Source organism: Stegostoma tigrinum, chromosome 42, assembly GCF_030684315.1.
Source record: "Stegostoma tigrinum isolate sSteTig4 chromosome 42, sSteTig4.hap1, whole genome shotgun sequence".
NCBI classification, from domain to species: domain Eukaryota; kingdom Metazoa; phylum Chordata; class Chondrichthyes; order Orectolobiformes; family Stegostomatidae; genus Stegostoma; species Stegostoma tigrinum.
This window is the reverse complement of record NC_081395.1, coordinates 5,676,274-5,700,574: the sequence shown is the minus strand read 5'-3', so window position 1 is coordinate 5,700,574 and position 24,301 is coordinate 5,676,274. Positions and strand designations below refer to the sequence as shown.

Genomic DNA, 24,301 nt, shown 5'->3' with positions numbered 1-24,301 from the left:
AAACCCTCACCTATATAGAGCTTTTAGATTTAAGAGATTCCTTGGATTATGCAGAGACCCTAACGTGAAAACTGCAGAAAGAAAACGGTTTCTGCAAGTCACACATCTCAGGTCTAACAACTCTCAAACCATACATCTGACCAAGATGCCTGGCGCGCGCACACGGACTCATTGTGAATCGAAACTATTGTTTCGGCCCCAATTTTTTTTTTGGGGGGGGGGGGGGTTTAAAAAAAAGACAAATGTTCAAAAAAAAGAAGAAAGGCTTATTCCTTAGGGAGCAGCCCTCATTCACTCGAGAGCAGCATTCCTCTGTCAATGTTTGGCCTATTTGACACCAACAACATTGATTCTGCTTAATGAGTTATAACTCACATAGGTGCCTATCTCCAGGGCACAGCATTTCACTTGGTACCACAGCCACAAAGGCAGGGAATTGCACATCAGACAGCTTCCCACACAGTAGTGGGACCCATTACCTCCATCAGAACCCTGCACCCCACCCTCCCACTAGTATCACTAATTAATGAATACTGCCACCAACTCAGACGTACCCCCCCACCCCCGCTGCCTTATTTACTACTAGCACATCAATGAACACTGCATCTTCCACAGGGTGTGGAAAAGAGACAGAATGACAGGCCTCACTGCCCTTCTGTTTACCACTGCAACTATGAAAGAAGATTCTTTGCAATTTCTTAACACTATCATTCAGAGCAAAAGCGACAGCAAGCTCAATCCAGACACAAACTTACTTGCGACCAATCTCACCATCACCAAAAACACCAACAGCTTACCCTTCCCATCCCTCCAATTAATAACAACTCTCAGAGACTGGATGCTATATATCATTCAGCAACCCCCAAAAACACCTCACACATTGATATACAGGCTGATCAGGTACTGGTGGAGTACTGTCCAATAGGGACAGCCACACAAACCACACTCCAACCCCAGCATCTCGGAAATGGGAGTGTTGATTCTTCCTGCATGCAGTTTAATAGATGGAGGCTTCCAATGAGTCCCAGATCCAGTACAAGGCTGTGAATGGGGGTGGGGTGTTACAATACTGTGAGCCAGGAAGAGGAGTCCCTGTTGTTGCAAAGTGGGAATAGCGCAATGGCTATGCTGACCTTCGTCCTCAGGGAGTGGGCCGTACAGCAGCTTAGCTGTCAATCCGTTTGGAGTCCACAGTACTGCCCACGTCTCTAGCACACCGTTAATTAACCACCACGAAACAGCCTCAGGACACAGGGAGGTCAATCTGAAATCATTCACAAATCAGCCAACTCAGTGCAGACAGTGAAAAGGGATTTCCTGAAGTCCTAGCTTATATGACTCGCTGTCACACCAACTGGGAAGGCTGGTTCTCTTACACTGTTATTACTGGCGACAATACATCCCAACAAGTTGGTGTGACAGCGAGCCATATAAACTAGGACTTTGGGGAAACATCAGGCATTCACACTGTGAAGTGAAATCACAAAAAGGTTTTTTTTTTGGATAGAGGCAATGTAAATTTAGAGCATGCAACAATTAAAAACTTTTGCTGCAATCCAAAAATTAAACCTTTTAATTGACAGGGAATATTGGAGGAAAAAAGACATACATGAAAAGAGGTGATGGAGGCATCCCACCCAATGTAGTTTCTACTGTCCTTGGGTATGTTGACAACGGTCGGAAAGAGATGGGTGGGAAGGGAGGCTGTTCCCCTTCCCTTGGGTCTGTTCATGTCAAGCGAGCAGATTCACATGCATGGCACCTTTGAGCCTCTGAAATCACAGCTGGGACCAAGAACATAGGAGAAAAATTGCCAGCAGGCAAAGCTAGGTTTTTTTTTGGGGGGGTGGGGGCATGCTGCAGGCCCCTGGCCAATCTAGTGCTGATCATCCCAGACCAGGGAATGGGAAACTGACAACCCCCTTTCCTTAAACAGTGAATACGAAGTAGGTAACTCCCTACAAAGGGATGTGAAAAAACAACAAACCAAAAAAAGCTGCTTCCAGCAAAATAAAACTCAACCAAAGTCCCCAAAGTCACAAGCTGTATCTATTGACTTTCAAACCAGCCACCAGTTTAAGCCTATTGCAGAGGGTAAACAATGTGAAGTGTCCCTCCTGGAACTGGCTCCCAGACTCCTATCCAAAGCTCCTCACTCGTGTTATTTGGATGCAAGAAAGATAGTACCTCCCTCTCAAGAAGAGGGTAAACGTCTACTTGCTTTTGTCCACTGATACTTCTGCTATGCATTTACCATTTAAGTAAATCCTCGTTCCAACAAGACAGCCACATTATTGAACAAACAGCAAATACAGAAGTTTAAAACATTCAAAAAGAGGGAGAAAGAGCTGCATGGTCCGGTACAACGAGGCTCAGTCCATTCAAAGTGGTTTCGATGCTCTTAGCCGAGATGGGTCTTGCTGCCTCTTGCCCTCAGGATGTTCATGCAGTAGAGGAGAGAGAACGTTGAAGCTTTGGTTTCAAAACATCCAAGTGAAAAACGATTATTCCAGCTCTAGTCAGTTGGCAGCAGTGTTTTTGGTGGAGGCAGGGAGAAAGAGGAGGAGAAGAGGTCACCAAAGTGCATTGATGAGGGCAAGTTCGCAGACTGAATCCAATCTGTAGACAACAGTGGATGCAGGGCTACCGAGGCATGATCCTCCTCATATGGCAACACCTTTTGTTTTTGGATGCAGGGAGAGGGAGGAGAGAAACAGAGGGAGACGGGGAGATATGGCTGGACCAACTCGCAAGTAGCAGCAGAAGCCCTGTCCAAGCCCAACTACCGTTTTGAATCAGGGATAGACAAAAGGATTTTTTTTGGGGGGGGGGGGGGGGGGGAGGGGGGGAAAATGACCTTGCTGATTTCAGTACAAACATCACGCTGTGTGCATGGACGACAGAATGAGAATGACAGAGAGAGTGAGAGATCACAGCTGGTGTATCTGTTGCTTTTTACTGGAGTTTCTCGCTATTCCCAGATTCGCCGCAGGGTCTTTGGCAGCAACTTTCAAAGCTCGGACTTCCTGTGTTAGCACAGGATCAACGGCACTTGGTGGTGGGTCAGGGTGGGTGGGGAATGGGAGGGGTGATGAAAGACATCCTGGCGGGAGAGACAGAGAGACAGAGAGACAGAGAGACAGAGAGACAGAGAGACAGAGAGACAGAGAGACAGAGAGACAGAGAGACAGAGAGACAGAGAGACAGAGAGACAGAGAGACAGAGAGACAGAGAGACAGAGAGACAGAGAGACAGAGGCACCCACTCTTTCCCCAGCCCAAACCCTCCCCACATTCCCTCTGGGTCTCTCCCATCCTAACCCCAGTCTGACTCTGACCCGGCGTCGAGCTGTGTAGTCCAATCCAAGTGGTCAATGATGGGTGCTGGGCAGGTCAAGTTTCCGTAGCCGCCGCCGGCGCAGTTCGGCTGCATCTGGTTCACTGAGAGTGTCCTTCTCGTCGCCCGGAACTTCAGCCGAGTCAGGTACGGAGTATCCCACTGCCCCTTCCAGGTCACTCTGCCCTGCAAACATTCAACAAAAGACCAACGTTGCTATTTTTAAAATTACAAAGGAAAAACACTAAAACCCCTAAAGAGCTAATGCAGGACAGGAGAGAGACAAACAAAGGACTAGGGAGGGGGCCCTTCCTTTCTCATGAACATTCCTCCCCAGCCTCCTACTAGCAACCCCACCCACTCTGACTATAACCTGAATGACTCCATTCTCCAGTCAGGCTCCTGCTCCATTTAACGTTCACGCTCTGGATAGTGAACTACTTTTAGACATTGGCTCCTGAACCCATTTCTTCTCAGTTTGTCACCGTATCCTTTGTCCTGTGGTTTGAATGAAAACCTCTTTACCCAGAGTGGGAGAACAAGTGACGTGGTATCACAAGTGGATGACGCAAGTGAACAGCGTGGAAAGGTGAGAAATTTAGTAGATTATCCGTGAGAGTTTGGATTTGGTTACTTTAGGGAAGGTTTCCTTTTCAAACAAGCTAGGTCAGAAGTTCCTTCTGGAACAGTGACCTGATCCCATACATGTCAGGGAATAGATGCATGCAAATCCCTGAAACGTAAATGGAAAATTTTTTGTAATGTAGTAGCTTATGACAGGTGGCATAAACATTGAAGGGTTTTAGCTTGCTTCAGCTAATAACCAAGGACTAACCTCACTTACAAAACCCAGAGATTGAAATCTTTCAGCAGCTGTTGGAGGCAGCCTGACTTGGATCAGAAGCAAGAATCGTGTCTGTCACGGAGACAAGTACACCACAGTCCAGGAGAAGCAGAATTACCTCAAAATAAAAAAAGCAGCGTTTTGGCTGTGGAACTTCCAGACCAGGAATGTTTGGTTATTAGAAGCTAAAAAAGTCCAAAGCTCTCAAATCTTGACTATTCATGAAAGATGACTTCAGTTCACAGGTCAGAAACTGGGGAGAAATTAGTCAATATGGAGTTATTTCTTCTTTGGATTTTAAATTGCAGTATTGATGGCATTGGGCTTAGATTGAACCTTCATTCTGCTGAATGTTTAGGTTTTCCTTCCAGTTACTTTCTCGAATTAGAGATTACCTAGTTCGCTGCTTTTTGGCTTTTGTCTTTTTACACAATGAACTTGGCTTGTTGAATCTGTGTACCCTCGTGACTATTTTATGGTAATGTGACAAAGGTGGGGAGGAAGGGAACTGGTGTAGAGTAGAAACACATGCAAGGTTGAGATGAGCTGAATGGTCTACTACCAAGTTAGACAATTCCTCGTCTTTCCACAACTCAGGATAACTTCACCTGTTCCTTGAAAGAATTCTCATTAGTAAATTTCTCTCCAGTGCACTAGGTGATGTAGTGTGATGCTACATTCCTGTGCAGCATTTATTGTTTGAAGTGTGCCATCTGTGTGTGGACAGCAATGTGATAGTAGCGGGACTTGACCAAGCATGCTCATGTGAAGTTCACCAGCCAAAGCAAACTAACAAAAGCTTCAAAACTGAACAAAAATTCGTACTATATTTCCACAAGAAACCTTTACATTCACCAACAGCAGGGGTTTTACTGAATGCCCTTATAACTCGGTCCTGGACACTAGCATTCCAAAATGTCAGTAATCTCATTTCCTCAACTATATGGTGTTAAATCCAATTGGCTTCTTTCTTCCTATTTTCAAACCTCTTAAACCTTCTCCTTAGCTACCTATTTGGAAAGACAAACAGGAGACAGGCCAGGTCTGAGAGATCAGGTAGTCCCACAGTCAACATACTAAACCTCTCCCTCCAAACCATACCATAGAGAGTTGGTCAGCTCCTCAAAGACCAAACTGACTGGCCCCTCCACCTTGCTCCCCACCAAACAAACAAATAAATCCAGTAGAAAGTGGTACCTATGTCTTCAGGTTGCAGGGGAGGTGGTACAGAGGTGCTGTCGAAAGCAGGTGGTGGTGAGTCTCCAGTTGACTCCACCTGCGATCCAGATGTCGGAACTGTAGATTCTGTGCTTGGTGCTGAGCTGGTAGTTGCCGCTGGTCTGGGTGGACTAGAGAAAGGAAAGCAGTGGCACTTGAAAATTGATGCTTTACAGTCTTCACCAGGATCCCCTACTACAATGGATCCAGATTCTAATCATGGTCACTTTTAGAAACCAGCCAAGGGTGACCCGCGACAATTAGAAGTGGAGTAATGTCATAAATATCTCCGATTTGGGATAACTTATGATAAAGATGAGGGCGATGGTCCCACACGGGAAGGAGCTGGCAAAGGAACAAAGAGCCAAAGACAAGGCAACAGCTTCTTGGTACTAACTGCTAGACTGTTAATCTACAGAGTCTGCCACAGCAGATGGTCAAATCTGAAAATCAACTAAAAACATAACCTGGAACTAAAAGTCTAACAATGACCATACCACCATGCTGATTGTCAGGAAAAACACAAGTGATTTACTTATGTCCTTTACACAAGGAAATCTGCCAGCCTCATTTGGTCTGGTCTACTTGTCACTCCAGATTCACAGCAATGAAGATGACTCTAAACTGCCTTCTAGGCAATTAGGGTTGGGTAATGAATGCTGGCTTAGCCATCGAAGCCAATATCCTGTGAATGTTTTTTAAAAAAAACTTCCCTCAGTGCTGCAAGATTTCACCATGCTGCATGTTTGGAAGAATCTGGTTTGAATTTGATCACCGCAGTTCAATAACTCTGCAGGAGCTACAAGACACTGCACGCACATTGTACAAACAGGCCGAGACTGACTGAGCCTTTTTCAACACTAGTTCCTCCGATGCGGCAATCCAGCCTACCTGAGAGTAGCAACGACTGAGAGGTACTGGTGGATTTGGACCATGGCTGCATCCAGTAGCGTGTGAATGTTCTGAAGACATTGCAGTCTCGCTTCCAGATTCTGACGCTCCTGACCTTCCATTGCTCGGAGCTCCTCTTCTGTTAATCCGGCAAAGCCAGAAGGTGGCATTGGCATCGGAGGCATTCCTAAAGATGAGCAAAAATAAGTAAATAAAAGCGGGAGTTCTTCTTCCACAGACAATGTTACACCTTGGGTGTCAACTCAAAGCGGAGTAAAATGAAAAACAAGTAAAAGCAGTGTAATGCAGACGCTGCTGTATCGGTGCTGAGAAAACCAGAATTAATGTTTCAAGTCTGGTTAGACTTTAATCGGAAATGAAGGGAACAGGAAAGTTTCTGAAGGGTCGAGACCCAAAACGTCAGCTTTCCTGCTTTTCTGATGCTGTTTGGCCTGCTGTGTTCATCCAGCTCTACACCCTGTTGTCTCAGATTCTCCAGCATTGGCAGTTCCTACTATCTCTGGAACTGGAAAGTGATGGTTTTCTTGTTATTGGTAAAAGGGGAAATGAGGAGTAAATGGAACTGAGATGATGAGGGTACCCAGAGCAAAAGGGAAAAAAAAGGGAGTGCCAATGGCAGTGGAAAAAAAGTGATATAGATGCAGAATAGGTGTTAATGGTAGTTGACAGTAGCAGGGCTCCTCTGCTGAGAGCATTCAAACAAGACAGAGGGAAGGGGTGCACCAAAACAGAGAATAGAATTTATGATCTGGAGTTATTGAACATAATGTCAACTTTAAGGCTCATCTCCAGCATCAGTCAGACTGTACATAGGGCTTAATCTGATCTGACCAAACTGGCACTCTGTTCTATGCCATGTGCCACAGTGAATTTATCATTTAGTAAAAACAGGAGAGCAACAGGGCAGTCTGTAGCCCAGCATACCTGCAGGTTGGGACATTGCCAGTGTACTAAACCCAAAGCAGCTACAACAATAGGAGACTGAATTTGCCCATTAGCACACATCACATCAAGCCATCACAGCACATGCCTTACTCTTACCAAACGGTGGGGGTGGCATTCCCACCCAAGGAGCCGACGGGAAGGCAGGGAAGGAAGGGAAGGAGAATGGGATCGATCCAGCAGTGGGTGGCTCCAAACCAGTCCCCGACATGGCCTCAGTGCTCCGGGATTCTTCACCATTGGCAGCTAGAGTTTACAGACGGCGACGCAGAAACGGGGAGGGAAACAAAACAAGTACATCAGTGCAAAAAGGTTTACTGGGAAATGAAAGGCATTTCAGAAGAGACTAACAAACATCATCGAGGTTCAGAGTGGTTAAAAGGTCAGGCAGGTTAGCTTTGGTACCTGCCCCTATACTCAAAAGAAAAGTAAGTGAGTGGCAACCAAGCACTTTGGGGATGGATAAAGCCCAAACTCCTGATTAGACAGGGCTAGCTGCAAACTAGGGTAAGCAGGGTGAGAGATGTTAATGCTACACAATCTCAAGGTTCATAATATTCCATTTCTTTCCTGGTTAACGATACAGAGCAAGCCCAAATAAAGAGGTTATGAAGTAGGGCTACTGCTGCTTCCCAACCGAGCTCCATCAGGACAACACTTCAGAAGGGTTTAATCCTACCCATTTCCTCATCCAAGGACATTCTTATGGCAAACGCAAACTTTTAAATACTCTCAAAAATCACTGTTTATTTCCTCCCATCCTCTAATCCTAATGCTCTCCGCTAATCAAGTGTTAAAGCTAGGTTGTTTGGACAGATGATGTGAGATACAGGGTCCCGCTGGCAAATATTACAGCTCCCAAATTAGCTGTGAGGGAATTACATCCCCACGTCCCAATGCTCATTCTAGTGACTGGGCCTGGATTGGGAATTTTACTCCAGCGCATGTATACTGGATGCTGGCCTTGGATTCAGCAGGCCGCACTCAAATAGAGAGAGTCAATGTTCAGGTCTTCAACCTCCAGAGCCAAAACACTAGGCTGACATTCCCACTGCTGCCCTGTCGGAGGCTCAGAACAGAAGGAAGGAAGAGGTACGTAGGAGGTGGCCTATTTCAGCATCAGGATCTCATTAACTCTCACCACTGCATTGCAATTCTGAGTATCTCCTCAGCTTGGTGACCGCCTTCTCCCTTTGCCTGCTCTGGCGCTGGGCACTCTTCCTGGATTCCATCAGCAGGTCAGAGGTGATTGGGGGAACCTGTAGCCCCCTCCCAGGCACCTTTCTCTTCCACAGTCTCTCTCGACACTGAGCTGGTTTGCTAGCGATGTCACACTGGATGCTGTGCCCCTTTGTGAAGTCATAGACAGCTGGGACCCTGCCTGCACTGGGACGTAGATTAAACACTCTACCCAGACCACCACACACACATACAAAAAGCAGGCAGTAAGAGGCTTTGGGTGGGGGGCAGCAAGTGGGGTTCAGGAGTCACATAGTCCAGTCCAACACGTCAGCACAAAGATGCAAACTGATTCAAAAAGGTGGATGCTGTTGCCACCTTTCCAATGGCAGACTAAGAGGTCTCAGTGGCTATGGATCCCACAGCCACTACAGAGGCAAGAGGAGAACACATGCAACGGGAGAAGTAAACATTTCAGTTGATCTTTCATACGGTCATGGTGATCTCAAGCTTCAACTCCACTTTTCCTGCTCACCAATACCAAAGTCTCACTTACCTGTGTGTGTAATCAATACTGACTTCACAACTCTCTGGGGTAAAGAATTCCAAAGACTCATCACCCTTTCAGTGAAATAGTTCCTCATCTCAGTCTGAAGTGATCAGTCCCTTATCCGGAGACTGTGCTTTAGATTCCCTGACTGCCTATGTCTACTCTGTTCAAGCCCCGTCAGAACCCGCTTCAGTCACTTCCCCAATACTCACTGTCAAACACGGGTTACCCAATTATTACCTCACTGGTGGGAGTGTACAAGCTTGCTGCAAACAACACAGTGGGCAGGCTGATACTTTTGGTTTAAAAAGAAAACACACAGACAATATTGTTTCTTCACATTTCTTCCCTTTCCCACCAACCCTTATGTTACTACTTACCGTTGGCCTGGCCCTCTGCACCGGTAGCAGCTGACGTGTTTGGCTGTGGTGCATTTGGAGCCCCACCAGGAGCCTGTGGGAAGAGGTGCTGACCCATGGGTGGCCAGAAGGGGAACATTCCTGGCAGAAAGGGTGGCATCCCTGGAGGCACTGAAAAAGGAACAGCAGCAGTGAGAACCGTGCACACCACAGTGGACACCTGCATAACTCAAGAACACACAAAGCCTGCAGGAGGAACTCTGCCTCTCCCACATTCCCCTGCAACTGTTGTTTCCCAAATACATGCAATTTCCCCCTTCCCAGCTGACCACTTCAAAAGGCTCTCACAGAACATCAGCCTCAGGTTTATACTTGTACCTTGGGAATGCTGCTACACAGGAGGAACTGTCTTTTAGATGGGAGATCAGTGGAGCTTAAATAACCCTCTGAAATGGTAGCAGGGGAAGCTTTCCCTGGTGTTTGAGCTAAATGTTAGCTTTATCCGACGCTACTAAGCCTCTTTTGATTGTGGAGTCAGAATCATATAGCAAGGAATCAAAACCTTCAGTCCAACTCATCCATGCCAACCAGATACCCTAAATTAATCTAGTTCCATTTGTCAGCATTTGGCCCATATCGATCTAAACCCTTCTTATCCATGTCCCCATCCAGATGCCTTTTAAATGTTGTAACTGTACCAGCTTCCAACTCTTCCTCTGGCAGCTCACTCCATAAACACATCACCCACTGCACGGACAAGTTGCCCCTTGGGTCCCTTTTAAATCTTGCCCCTCTCACGGTAAGCCTCACCCTCTAGTTTTGGGCACCCCTACCCTGGGGCAAAGACCTTGGCTAATCACCGTATCCATTCCCCTTGTGGTTGGATAAACCTTACCACTCAGTCCCTGCTGCTCCAGGCAAAACAGCCCCAGCCTATTCAGCCTCTCCCTATAGCTCCAACTCCAGCAACATCCTTGTAAATCCTTTCCACACTCTTTCAAGTTTCACAACATCTCTCCAAAGCAGGGGTCCAGAATCAAATAGTCCCATTTGCCTGTGATTAGTGATTTCCCTCCTAACTTTTCCTCTTTATATACCTGTCCAATTTTTTAAAAAAAAAATGTTGTGCAGGTGGGTGCTAGTTTGGAGGGGATTATCCCCACTGTCCTGATCAGCTGATGCTGCAATCATTCTTATTGTTTAAGCAAGCAGGGACTGACATTATGTCATTAGGTCGCTTATCTCACTGCTGACTACACCGAATCTTCTGTGTTTCCTACAAGTGACATGATTTATTGAAACATGTTATTAATGCACTTTGGGATGCACCGTGGTTGTAATAGGGGCAATATAAACACAAGCTTTTGGGGACCACTGCTATATAGTGCAACCTGTGCTATGTATTTCATACTCTGAGTTAATGATGATGGCAGCAAAAGCTCCCAGCCCTTCCAGTTTCAAACACCACAGCCCTTCCCCTCCTGCTGTGATTCCTTCCAGGGGATCCTTCAAGACTAATTCTCACCCGCCTTCCCCAATTACTCCATAGCACCCCACTTTCCCCAGGACGTCTTTACAGCTATCTCATTGAAGCTACTTTGGATAGTCAAGTTCTCTCGTACTTGAGAAAATATATACAGCTATGAGTTTTAATTTAGGGATTCATCCCAAGTGTGAAAGAAAATTACTGGGGGCATGCATTTGAATTCTGCCATATGGCAAATAATGTAGTTTAATGGAAACCTGAAATTTTAAAAAAAAAAACTTAATGGCAACCACATGGCTTCTGTCAACTTCTGGAAACCAAATGGAATTTTACAAAAGTCCTTTAGGGAAGGAAATCTACCACCTATCCTCATGTGACTCTAGACCCACAGCAGTGCAGTTGGCTCTTAACTGCCCTCTGAAATGGCGGAGTAAAGCACAGCTCAAAAGGCATAGTGGGCTGGGCAACAAATGCTGGCCTGCCAGTCACGAGCATGTTGAAGAAATAATAAAGAGAAATACGAGGAGTAACATTTCACTGCTCCACCCCCACTACCAATCCACACCATAGTCCTGCTGATTTCCCCTTTTGAAATCCCCTGTTGAATCTGCTTCCACCAAGGCAGCCTGACCACAATGCACTCAATGAAAGCAATTCTCCACACCCTGGTTCATTTAAAATATCCCTTACTTTAAGCAGGAAATAGTAAATCAATCTCCAATGTGACACTTCCAATCACTCACCACTTGGTCTCAACAGTTTCCGCAGACAGCTTGGCTTGGATGTTTTACAAAAAAAAAAGTGCTGTCACCTTTGCTCTGGGATCTCTCTTTGGGGACCCCAAACACCAGGTGGAAGTAGGTTCCCCGTGAACTCTTTCATCATCCTCATCTCAAATCCAACCGTGTCTTTAAGCTCCGATACCCAGGGAAACACCCACTCGAATATTCATAGAATTCAGAACTGCTACAGTGCAGAAGTCAGTCATTTGGTCTGTAATTTCAACTGATCTTTTTTAAAAACAAACAGCAAAAATAATTCAGTGCGTTTAGTGCCAGATTTATTCTGGAGAAGCCAAGCTCCAAGGCTGGTACGTCCAACCTGCAGTGGAGTGCAAAGCTTTATTGGTTGCAGGTAGAAAAAGTGTAGGTGGTGCAGGGGAGCGGACGGATTTAGGTTGCGACTCACGATTGGGTTGCTGGGGGACCAGGGGGGTCTGCGGCACCTGCGGCTGAGGCTGCTGTGGTGGCGTCTGCACGGGGGGCGTAACTCGCAGGACATCCATGCGACACGTGGGGCACGTCTGCTGCCGCTGGAACCAGGAGCGGAGACAACTGTGGGGGGGGGGGGGGGGAGAAGAGGGTAAAGAAAAGATGACCGTTAGTAGCTAGCAGGCGTGGAGAGGTGACGCCACGTACAGGGAAAACAGGTGGCGAAATGCACACGTCCATGCTGTGGGAGAACATATAGTACACAACACACAGACCCGACAGATTCCTGGCAGAACCGGGCAGCAACCACAGCTGGCTTGTAATTATGTGGTGCAGGACTGGAGGATGGGTTGGGGGGGGGGGGGGGGCTGCATTGGCGTTAGCGCAGTGATATTTACAGTCAGATATGCTGCACAGTAAACAGACCCTTCGGTCCAACTCATCCATCTCGAGGGGTGATTTTGCTCGAGAAATATTGCGCTTTGGGCACTAGGGAATACACGGTCGCTGTTTTTATTTTATATTAATAAAAAGATTGTCTTAACGAGAGGCTCAGATTGAAACTGGTTTTAATTTCATCTGAAAGACATGGAGTGTCGGGTTGGAGGATGGTTGCAAACCTTTGAGTGAAGCCTGAACCTGCAATCTTGAGGCAGGAAAGGACTCCACCATGGAGAGACAAGGCACATGGCAATGCCAAGTGTGCAACGCAAACAGCTTTGAAGGGCCAAGGAATGAAAAGTAAACCAGTCACAGGCCCTGCATCAAAGCACTAACTGCTTTGTGGAGCTCCAGTGGACAAGTGGAAATATGCAGGAAGGAGAGGATCAAGTGAAGGCTACAAGTCTCTGCACTAATCAAATTTCATGCTAAAGTTCATTGCTTGGCAGAGAGAAAAGCAAGTTCCTTGGGGTGAACCACTGGCGTCGACGGGACACAGAACAAACAGCATTAGATGGATGGGGAAAAAAGTAGCTAAGGGCAAGAGAAGTAGGAGCAGAAGGCCATTCAGCCTATGCCACTGCTCAAATGAAATCACAGCTGTTCTTCTACTTGAACTCCATTCTGCCAACTATCCATCAGTTCTACAATAGCACCAGACAGTCAATCCATCTGTTTTGAAGAAGCAATGATGGGAACCACAACACTCAGTCAAGAAATTTCTTCAACTCTGCTCTACAGGGTTAAGTCTTATCCAGAGAAATGTTATCTTTTGTTCTGCATGGGAGAGTTTAGAATTGATTAGAAGAACAATTGCCAATTGGAGATCTATTGGGATCTCTCCACTGAACCTTTAACCTTGATCTACACAGGCAGATGGGTGGGTGGTTGGATGAGAAACGTCTATTCCAAAGGCAATCTAAAATTTACCAGACGTTAAAAGATTAAGCTTTGTTTTGGTGTTCATCCACCTGCTCGACAGAACGGTTCATTAATTTTAAACCCTGTCTAGCCCTGGATTTGTCCCACTTGTACATGGAGGAAATATTGCAGATTGGCTATTCTCAGCTTCACTCACCTGGTGTGGAAGATATGGTTACACGGCAGGCGTTTGGCTCCAGTCACCATCTCCTCACGGCAAATGATGCAGACGTTGTCGGTTTGCTGGAGTTCCTCTGGACTGGCATCAGGATACCTGCCAGAGACAAACGGATAAAGATAATGGTGGGGGGGGGGGGGGGTGCTTAGCACATCACAACAGACTTGGTGCAGAGAGTCACATTCCAAAGAGCACGAGCAGGAGGACAAGGGAGACAGAGGGTGGACGCTGTGCTCCCATGGCTAAGAGTAGTGACCACAAACCCTCAGGTTCCAATGATACAGCATAGGTGATGCTGGCAACATATATTTGCTAGTACAAAGTGGGTGACAAGTCCAGTTGAGGGAGGCTTCAGCAAAACGTACAAGTTATCAGGCCAATAGCAGGGAAGGTATTGTATTTCAGGATATAAAGTTTCACTTAGATGCCAGTAACAGCATTGACCCGAGTTGTGTTCGCCACACTTCAGTAAGGACATGAGGATATTCACCAGCGTGGCTCCAGGGCTGATGAGGTGGTCTGGAATGTTTGGGACTGTTCTCCATGGAGAAAAAAGGATACTGAAAGGAGGAGATTTCTTGAAGAATAGGACATGGGTACAGAAAGTAGACAAAGTAAAGCTGCGTCCATTGACAAGGAACAAGATCTTGGGAACACAGACTTAAGGCTTTGCAGAAGCATAAATAGGATAAAGAACAACATATTTTATTAAATGCAGCAAGGAGCAACTCATAGCCTAGCAAGGTGAAGTCCAGGTGAAATGAATTTCTGCATGAACAGCTTTGACCTCCTGACTTCCCAAAGCCCACCCACCATCTACAAGGCACTCATTTGGAGTGCAATGGAATAATCCATACTTGTCTGGAATTTAATTGCCAACCTTCATTATTCACTCCCTCTGTCACTTGGCACAGGCACAGCATTGTATGATCTCCAAGATGCACTGCAGCCTCAAGGTTCCTGCGACAGCAGATTCCAAACCCACAACCTCTGTGTCCAAGGACAAGGGCGGCAGATTCATCAGAACACCACCATCTGCACATTCCCCTCCAAGCCACACACCATGCTGACTTGCAACCATATGGGCCATTCCTTCAGTCTCTCTGGGTCAAATTCCTGGAACTCCCTCCTGAATTGCAGTTCTTGGTGCTTATGGTTAAGTATGACAACTCCCCACTACCTTCTGAACAGCCAATAAATACTGGCCCAGGCAGTGACAACCAAATCCCAAGAACAAATAAAAACAAACAAGGGGGAACAGCAAAAGATCACACACAAAGTTCTGCCAAATGCTACACAGGACGACAATCAAAAAGGGTGAGTGAATGGAAGCAAGGTCACCAAGCTCAGTACTCACAGCGTGTTCATGTTGCGAATAGCTCGTCTGGACATGATGGCATCGGTCACTGCCTTCTTGAATTGCCTGGAAATGGAGGCAAGGAGATAATTAGGTTTGTACGACCGTCACAAGCTCTTGTTCTAACATCAGCCCCTTTGCACTTCAGCACTCAGAACACAGCCACTTGACCTGAGCAGAGGGAAGCTGGCAGCAATTAGGCATTTTTTTTGTTGGTTGGGAGGTGGGTGGGAGCCTTTGACACAGGGGATTTCGACATGTTTAACGTGACTTGGTCCAGACAGCTTGCCTTCTCCAAGTCTGATTTCCAGTCGTGTTTTGGGAAGGCTTCTGTAATACCCTGCACCCAAAAAGGTGATTCGTTCCTCAGTTTCCCTCCGAATTACTTTATTCCAACCTTTTGAAGTGGTTTCTCTGAAATTTCTTTTAAAGTACCCTACGTCTCGGAACTGCCCAGAGCCAGGGGTTGCCTTGGTCACTAAAGTCAACATTCTTCCCTCAGTTAACTGGATAAATTCATCTGGTTGACGAGTTTGGCAGGGGTGAGGTGCGATCCTGTTGTGCCTATGAGTTGTTGGCAGCACTTGCTAACGTCACTGCAGCTCAAAAAGAGAGGCATACCGATGAGGCCTCCTCTGAAGTATTGTACCCAGTTCTGCTCACCCTGTTGTAGCCAAGATATTATTAAACTTGAGAAGGGTTCAGAGAAGATTTACCAGGATGTTTTCGGGACTGGGATGCTCGAGTTATAAAGGAGAGGCTGGATAGGCCAGGAACATTTTTAACCAGGGTACAAGAGATGAAGGGGTGACCTTGTAGACATTTTATAAAATCATGAGAGGATATAGATAAGATGTAAAGGTCTTTTCCTTGGGTTGGGAGATTTCAAGCCTGGAGGATACATTTTAAGGTGAGAGGAAAAAGACTTAAAGGACTGGAGGGTCAGCCCATCCCCCCCTACCACCCCCAAAAAAAAAAAATGGTTCGTGTATGGAATGAACTTCTAGAGGAAGTGGTGGATGCAGGTACAGTCACAACGTTCAGAGGACATTTGGATAAGTACATGAATAGGAAAGGCTGAGGGATAGGGGCCAAGCACAGGCATGTGGGACTAGTTTATTTGGGAACATGGTCAGCATAGACTGGTTGGACTGGAGGGTCTGTTTTTATGCTGTATGACTATGACACATGAAGTGTGTTGCTTTGACATAGCAACACTAAACCGTTAAGAAATCTGACCTTGATGCCAGAGTCTCAACTTCTAACCCAAACTTGCCCAGCAGCTGAAAACTCAAGTTTCTCCAGAAACACCCGTCACCTAGGAGCTGCTGCTGTCATCATTTGAGACTACCTGTGCAGGAGGATGGGGGGGGACGACTAAATACCGCTTCCTTCTCATGCAAGGACTCACCTCATGGTCAGGTACATGGGACGGATGGCAAACAGAGGGAACGTGTGAACCTTGATCATTATGGTCATGAAGGCCATGTACAGCAGCACCTTAATGAAGCCTGAAACAGATGGAAAGATCAGCTTTGACAAGAGCAGCAGCCATGCACCACAAGGCAGATGACATTATACGACAGCATGGAATTAAGCAAAGGACACCCAGGATGGAAGTTAGCAGCTGGTCTTCACTGCGTTCTATCAGAGTTCAGAACACATTCGCCCTTTCAGAGTCTTGATGGAAGAACAGCAAGAATTGCCATACATCTCACACCCAGCAATTTTACAAGCCACCCCAACCACCTCGCCTGTCTGGTCACTCCCTCATTTTTACTGCTGTCCATACCTGTCAGGAGCTCTGTGTACAGCATATACACAGCCTTGTTGTCCCAGGGATTCTCACTCTGAAGATCAATAGTGTGCAGAATGTATTTGATGACTATGGTCAGCACCATGGTGAGGAGAATGGCATACTGCAAGTGAACACAGAACAGAGGTTAAAGCATTATCCCTACAATCATGGCATCACCACCACTGCCAAGAATCTCATTATCCCAACTTATACCACTGTCAGTATCTGCCATCCGCTGCGTAACCAGAATAACTGGCAAAGGGTAATTGACAGGATCACCGGCAATTTCAGAGCATTGCTAGCTAGGCTTGCGGTTATCGTCCATAGAGAAGGTGACGGTGGTGAACTGCTTTCTTGAAATGCTGGGTATAGGAGACCTATAGCACTGTAAGGAAACAAATTGTAGGATTTTCACTCAGTGGCATTGAAGAAGAAATGGCAATATATTTCCAGGTTAGGCTGGTGAGGTCAAAAAGGACCTCGCAGGTGGCGTTTCCATGGATCTGCCCCTCTTATCCTTCCTGTTGACAGAGCTGGCTGATTTGGAATATTCTGCTAAAAAGGAGCCTTAGTGAGTTCCTGCAGTGTTTCAACTTGCAGACGATACATACTGTTGCTGAGAGTCAGTGTAGAGGGAGTGAATGCCGAGGGTAGCGAACAAGGTGCCAGTCCACTGGACTGCTTTGTTCTGGATGGTGTCAAGCTTCCAGTGTTTTTGGAGGTATACTCATCCGATAGACAGACAGCATTCCATTACACACCTGACTTGTGTTGTAGATGGAGGTCAGGCTTTGGAGAGTCAGGAGGTAAAAGGTAATCCTCCCTTACTGCAGGATTCCTAGCCTGTAATGTGCTCTCAAGGTCACATCCCAGGTTAAAGATTTTGTACCTGAACATTTACTTACAGTCCAGTTGTCGGCTGTATTGTAAAAGGTGAACAAGATCTAAAGGTAGAGATAGGGGCTGAATTGTTTAATTCTCTGTCTGTATTGGCCAACAGTGTCATCTCCTCTTGAAGAATGGCACTTAGTACTTTGATGGTTGTCTATGGGCAGGTTGGAGAATCCACAGTGTTTATTCCCCAGTAACCAGGTAAATAGCAGGACCATGGTTATGTCAGTATTACTACTTCCAAGAGAGGAAAAGAAAACGTCCAAAAGGAAAAAAGAATTCATTCCCTGTTTGTAGTACATTAATCATTCACCACTGTCACCCCACATATCCTTAAGAGGAAATCCTCACCTCAAAGCCAAACACCAGCTGGACAGATGCTCCCCGAGTCATGATGCTGTGACAGGCATGGTTTACAAACAACAGATCCAACACAGCCAGTAAACTTGTCAGTGCTGCAAGAGAAAGACAGACAGACAGATGTTGCTTTAAAATCCCAAGCATGAACATCTGGATACTGAAAGTGAAGCTCATTCCACTGCAGGACAGCATAAAACACATTCCGAGAATAAGTTTCATTGCAGAGTTAGAGGCAGAGTAAAGCTCCTTCAACAGTGACCCACTCAGATAATCCAAGGATAGGTACAGTTTGGGATTAGACAAAGTAAGCTCCATCTGGACTCCCAGGGCAGAAGCTGCTAAGATTAGATTTGATGTAGAATAGCACATCCCATTGAGAAGTGTAACATGTACATCTTTCCCAATACATACTGTGCAGTGCATTTCAACTCAGAGATAGGAGGACACCAATCAGCCCAGTGAGCCTGCTCTAGCATTCAATAACACCACAGCTAACGAATCCCCCAGTGCCACTTTCCCGCTTGACCTTCAATCTCCTGATGTGAGCTTATCAGACCCTGTTCTGAATGTACAGAGTCACTGAGTCACCACATTCCTCTAGGGTGAGATTTACAAAACTTCACTACTGTCTCAGGTGAAGAAATTCCTCATCTCAACCCTAAGTGGTTTAGCACATATCCTGCGACAGCATCCTCTGATGCTAGCATCACCAGCCACCACACCCACATGCAAAACCTGCAGGAATTTAAGAAGTTTCACAGAGATCAGACCTCATTATTTACAAGTCCAGAAAATCAGGGCTAAATTTCATCACCCTCTCCTCACTGATCCTGCCACCCTGTGGGAGAGGGATGTTAAAGGAGTCTTAGTCCCATTTTCAGCAGCACAAAAATCAATCTTTATTCAGAGCATCTGACAACACAACCTGGAAGAGATCATTGGAAACAGACTGCAAGACACTACTCTCAACCCTCCCAGCAGGAAATGTATACATTCCACCATAAAATGGTCTCACAACATCAACACCAGCACTTGCCACCTCCCCAGACACCAGCTGCACCATCCTGAATGGGAACAGTTTTTTTAATCTAGCGATGCTGCAATTATTTTCCCGTCACAAGAACTATGTAATGCTTCACAACTGCCCCCTTACAATGCTGTTTTCCGGTGTTCTTTTATTAGGTTCTCTGTTTATAGCTTTCATTGAACATCATTAGGCCCTCAGCGTTTATACTAATGGTTCTTCAATAGCCCCTGATGATATGTCAAGTTTCTATCTATCTACAGCAATTTGCAGAAAGGATGTTAGTTTGTTAGTTACACTTATAATTTCAGGATACCTATACGTACAATACATAACGGCAATTACTTAAGCCTTTGATTATAGCGGGATCTGACTTTCCCTTCTACACTTCACTGAATAACAGGTTTTCACTTTCACTCAAAGGTTTTTATGAGACACTTAATTATCTTCTCTGGTTGCTATGAGCATGGAGGCCATGACTGATTGCGGAAACTGCTGTGTTCAACTAACAACACTTCACCAATGGGCAACTCAAACAATTCCCCACTCTAGACCCTTGGTCTAGGATTGGTCTGGTGAATCTTCACTGCACTCTCCCTCTATGGCAAGGCCATCCTTCCTTAGACAAATACCATACACGAATATCATATACGACCATTCACACAATGTAATCTGCTTTTCTTGTCCTGTAGATTCTAATTCCTTTCATTTTACAGTTCACAGAGTGATTTGGAGAGGTCAGCAGCTTACAAGCCGAGAGAGATGGCAGAGATAGTATTCCTTTAAAGGGTGGCACAAGCAGCAGCGCCGCCAGAAGGCTGGCTGCTCCCTTGACGTCTGATTTAACAAGTGGTCTAGTCTCCACAAGCTGTGGCAAATACCGACAGGACACGTCAGCTCGAAGAAGCAGCAGCTGTGTGGAGCAGTGAGCGGGAAAGTCCCTGAATTCAGTATTTAGTAACGTCTATGCAAATCCTCAGCATCTGCTTCTTGTAAATGAACTTGAGGGGACCGGGGACTTTTACGCAGAAACTATTCTCTTCAGTGTTAGTTGTAAGGCAGCTATTCGCTGATCATCGGAATCTGAAGGCCCAACTCCAGAAACCTAAACACATCAATTTGGATGACAGTCGGAGCAGAACTCCATGAGCTACTGCACTGTCAGAAGTGCCATTGTTCAGATGAGCGTTCAACCTTTTCGGCCATCTCACGTAGGTGCTAAAGATCTCAAGGCCAAATAAAAAGATTCCATTGTGGGATGTGGGCATTGCTGGCGATGCCAACATTTAACATCCAGCCCCAAAGCCCTCCTGAGAAGGTGGTGGAACATCCTCTCTAAACTGCTATTAGCAGTCAGTGGTAGATATTGCTGTTCAGGAGGGAGTTCCAGGACTTTGACCCAGTGACAGTGAAGGAGCCATCGATACAGTTCCAAGCCAGGATGGGGCAGGGTTTGCAGCTGGAGTTCCCAAATGCCCGTGACCTTTGCCCTTCTCAGCAGTGGGCTTGCTGAGCATGGGCATCCGCGTCTCCCCCCGCCACCCCACTCCCCAAATGGCTTGTTCCGATACTTGTCCGTCAACCAATATGTAATACGTGGAAAGAAAATTTGGATCACGGTCACATTGCTATTTGAGAGAGCTTGTTCTGTGCAAATTGGTCTTTGCATTACCTCCTACCTCCGAAAACTGGCTGCAAAGTGCTTTGGGAATACCTCAAAGTCATCATAAGGTGACAAAATTACAAGTCAAGTGATTTCGGAGACCTGACTAGAATTTATAGGCCAGAGAACGAAAAGATTGATACAGAGATAAGAAACGCTGGCGCAGTGACAAACAAGAAGTCAACACCACTGTCGACGGGGACCGAACACGTCAACTCCACATTTTGTCACATGAGATTGCAGGGCCTTGTTGGCAATTTCATTGAAACAGAAAGTGGCCTTGATTACGAGCAGCAGCAGTAACTTTTCCCCTTCTCTCTCGGGATGCCTTGGAGCAAGGGGACACGCTTGATCCAATTACTTAAAAATCGGGGCTTGAGGAAATCATTTGGCTCCAGAACAACTGATCCAGATCCCAATAAGACCTCAGCCCCTCAGTGGATGGTGCTACCACATTCTCCTGGATCATCTTGTTCACAGAAGCTGACGACACAGGTAACATCTGTTCCCCTCACTGGACTAAACGTAGATGGCATGAAACTCAAGAATGATGTGAAGCTTTCACTTAACCATGAGGCACAATACTCACAGACAACTCTGAAGTGAAAAAGCCACGAGATGTTTGGACTCCGCTCCATCTGTGCAGAAACAAAAAACAGGAATGTGTTCAGGTGACGTGCACACAATCTGCGACACAGCAATGCTGCACACAAAACAAGCTGACAGTGGGCAAGACTTCTGGTCTCTATTCTCCTGGGCTAGCATCCAAACCCATTGTCTGCTGACATTGGGATCTCAATGGAATGAATTAACAGAGTCCCAGCCTTAGCAGGAACAAGCTCACAGCATAAAGCTACCCCGAATTAGTAACCTTACTTCATGTGACTGCTGTAGGACATGGCAGATGCTGATGAGCTTTTGACTGAAACAGTCGCAGGGAGCTTTACTGTATCTAACCCTGTGCTGTCCTTGTCCTGGGAGGGTTTAAATGGGGGAAGCTTTACTGTCAGATGAAGAGAGAGTAGACAGAGCTATAATGTGTATAAGCCACGCTACTCTGGGAGTGCTTTATTAATAATAAGCTAAAGAAAGGGGCAATGTGGATGCTTGGAAGTGTTCCATTCCCCTGTGCAGAGAGCGAGAGCAAGACCGAGTTGGGGGAAGACCCTTCTTTCTATTCTGCTTAAAGCCAGTGACAAGCCCAAGGCTTGGACTAAGAAAGTAGTTGGAAGAAAATTGGAAGCACCAATCTCAGAAACCGAAGCCTCTACTGTAAGCCATCACATTGTTGCAATGCATCGCACAGAAACAATGAGTGGTTTAACATTTGGATCGATCAGGACAAAACTAAGCCTCCCTGACAATCCAGGCTAGCAAGCAGCTGCTACACCAAAAAGACAACCATTCAGGCCATCATGCCTGTGCAGCCTTAAGGAGTTATCCCTGCAATCCCATTCTTTCTCCCACTCCACTGTGGGTCCGCAGTTTCTCCCCTTCCCAGTATTTATCCAAACTCCCGTTTTGAAAAGTTCCACCGGATCTGCTACCACCGCTCTTTCAGGCAGAGCAATGACCCATCAACCGTGTCCCCCTCCACTCCCCCTGATCGTGTCAGACATGATCAGTCAGTAGGGAGGGAATAGCTGCAAACCACGAGCACACGGGCAGCCTGATTCACATTTGCAACTTTCACTTCACAGCACACAAACGCCCAATTCATCAGCAGCTCAGGAGCATGAAACACCAGAAACACTTACAAAGTCCACCCTGTCCTCAGCTAGCCAGTGGAAGCACTTGAGAAAGAGCAGCAGGGTGAAGAGGGCCACAAAGCGTGGGCTAAAATCATCCCGGAAGACGGTGAAAGCCAGGCAGGTCTCAGTAACAGCGTACCAGGAACGCTCGATTAAATGCTGCGGAAGATAGGATGGAAACAGCTTTAGAAAATCCAAGTATCTTTAAATAATGAAAGAGATCCTCAACACCCTCACAATCAGCAGGAAGCATCCGTTCTGCGCCCACTTTGTCAGGGCCCCCGTAAAAATTTTGTATGCTTCAACAAGATCACTTTTCATTCTTATAAACTCCAGCAATTAGAGGCACAGTTTCCTCAAGGACAATCCCATCATCCCAGGGATCAGTCTACTGAACTTCCATTGCACTCCCGTGAAAGCAAGCATACCTAGAAAAGTGTATCTGTACACAACACTCTTTAAACCTGCAGTAAGACAGCTTTCATCAGGTACACAAACCCACCTTGTAATAAAACAGCCAATACACTAGTTGCCTTAATTGCTTGCCGCACCAGTGCAGAACAAGCCACAGTCAGCACGTTGAGAGTCAATGGATTAATACCAAAATGGAAGACTGCTCCCTCACTGGAACAGGTGTACTTTGATGGCCTTCAGCCCACTTAGCTGACTGATGGGGACGGAACATTGGGAAACTTTGCACAGTCACAGCAAGGCATTGCACGACTGCGCCAAGTCAGCTCTACTCCTGTACTTGGATGTTTTAGCATTAATGGTGAATATACCCCTTGTCTGACTGCTTAAAGCACCAGCTTTGAATGACTCACAAACAAAGACATCTAGGTTGTGGTGAACATAAACATTTCTTTACCTCCAGTCCCAGCATGAAGTGAATAAAGCAATGAGAAACAAATTCAAATTGCCACTGGAGTGAGTTAAGAGCCATGTGTGTAATAATATGCTAGATGTATTTTTCTGATTGTATGAAGCCTGGAGGGAAGTCTCAGTCAGTGTCAAGGAGCATCTTCCAATAATTACAAATAAAAACCAAAAGAACTGTGGATGCTGTAAATCATGAATAAAAACAGAAGTTGCTGGAAAAGCTCAACAGGTCTAGCAGCATCTGTGAAGGAAAAATAAAAACGTTAACATTTTGGGTCTGGTGACCCTTCCTCAGATCAGTTCTGAGGAGGGGTCACTGGACCTGAAACATTATCTGTTTTTTCCTTTACAGATGCTGCCAGACCTGTTGAGCTTTTCCAGCAACTTCTGTTTTTAGTCCCAATAATTCCACTCATCTCTGAGAGCACTAGCCCATGCAGGATTGGTATCATGGTGATGTTAATTCAGATGCTGCAGTGCAGAGTGGAAAACACCAATTGGTTGGGGGTGGGGGGGGAAAGACAGTGAAAACACAAACATTGCATTGGTCCTCCTTCAACAGCACAATCAAACGCAGCAGTCAGACTAAGTTGCTCCTACATGCCAGTTACTGATCTGTGACCGTATCTGCCCCAACATTAGTCAGCCAAATAATGTGCCGTCAAGGCTGACTAAATTTGCAGCAAAGTTCTGGTTTGGAGGAAGCAAGTCGAGGGCTGGCCATGCGGAACAACATTAATAACATTCTCGCTTCACACCGTTACAGAATGCAGGCAAGTTTGTGGCCCTCCTACAGTCAGGTGGCATCTCCCTCAACCATATTACAAACAAGTGTTATGCCTTAGTTGTCGGGTGACTGGCTGTTTGCGGCCTGAAACTTCACAAGGAGAAACTGAGAGGCATCAGGCTGTGTTAACAGTGTTGGCTGCAGGGAAAGATACAGGAGGCAGCTGACATAGTTTCTGTCCTTGATCAGTCCCGATGGCCACAAAGATATTTCA

General features: G+C 46.1%; 1 protein-coding gene across 8 annotated transcripts in view; it reads right to left on the bottom strand.

Annotated features, from left to right (window-relative positions):
* Window positions 1-2,829: 2,829 nt before the first annotated feature.
* The window catches only part of syvn1 (synovial apoptosis inhibitor 1, synoviolin), a 30,889-nt gene continuing 9,417 nt past the window's right edge, over window positions 2,830-24,301 (bottom strand). For all 8 annotated transcript variants that reach the window (XM_048525067.2, XM_048525073.2, XM_048525072.2 and 5 more), the window contains exons 4-16: window positions 22,428-22,580; window positions 21,260-21,308; window positions 17,975-18,078; window positions 16,727-16,853; window positions 16,346-16,445; window positions 14,935-15,000; window positions 13,557-13,673; window positions 12,015-12,160; window positions 9,362-9,511; window positions 7,352-7,498; window positions 6,290-6,476; window positions 5,378-5,529; window positions 2,830-3,522 (exon numbers count right to left, since the gene is read on the bottom strand). In XM_048525067.2, coding sequence (XP_048381024.1) covers window positions 3,371-3,522; window positions 5,378-5,529; window positions 6,290-6,476; window positions 7,352-7,498; window positions 9,362-9,511; window positions 12,015-12,160; window positions 13,557-13,673; window positions 14,935-15,000; window positions 16,346-16,445; window positions 16,727-16,853; window positions 17,975-18,078; window positions 21,260-21,308; window positions 22,428-22,580 — 1,650 coding nt within the window. In that variant the 3' untranslated portion in view covers window positions 2,830-3,370. The remainder of the gene's footprint in view (window positions 3,523-5,377; window positions 5,530-6,289; window positions 6,477-7,351; window positions 7,499-9,361; window positions 9,512-12,014; window positions 12,161-13,556; window positions 13,674-14,934; window positions 15,001-16,345; window positions 16,446-16,726; window positions 16,854-17,974; window positions 18,079-21,259; window positions 21,309-22,427; window positions 22,581-24,301) is intronic.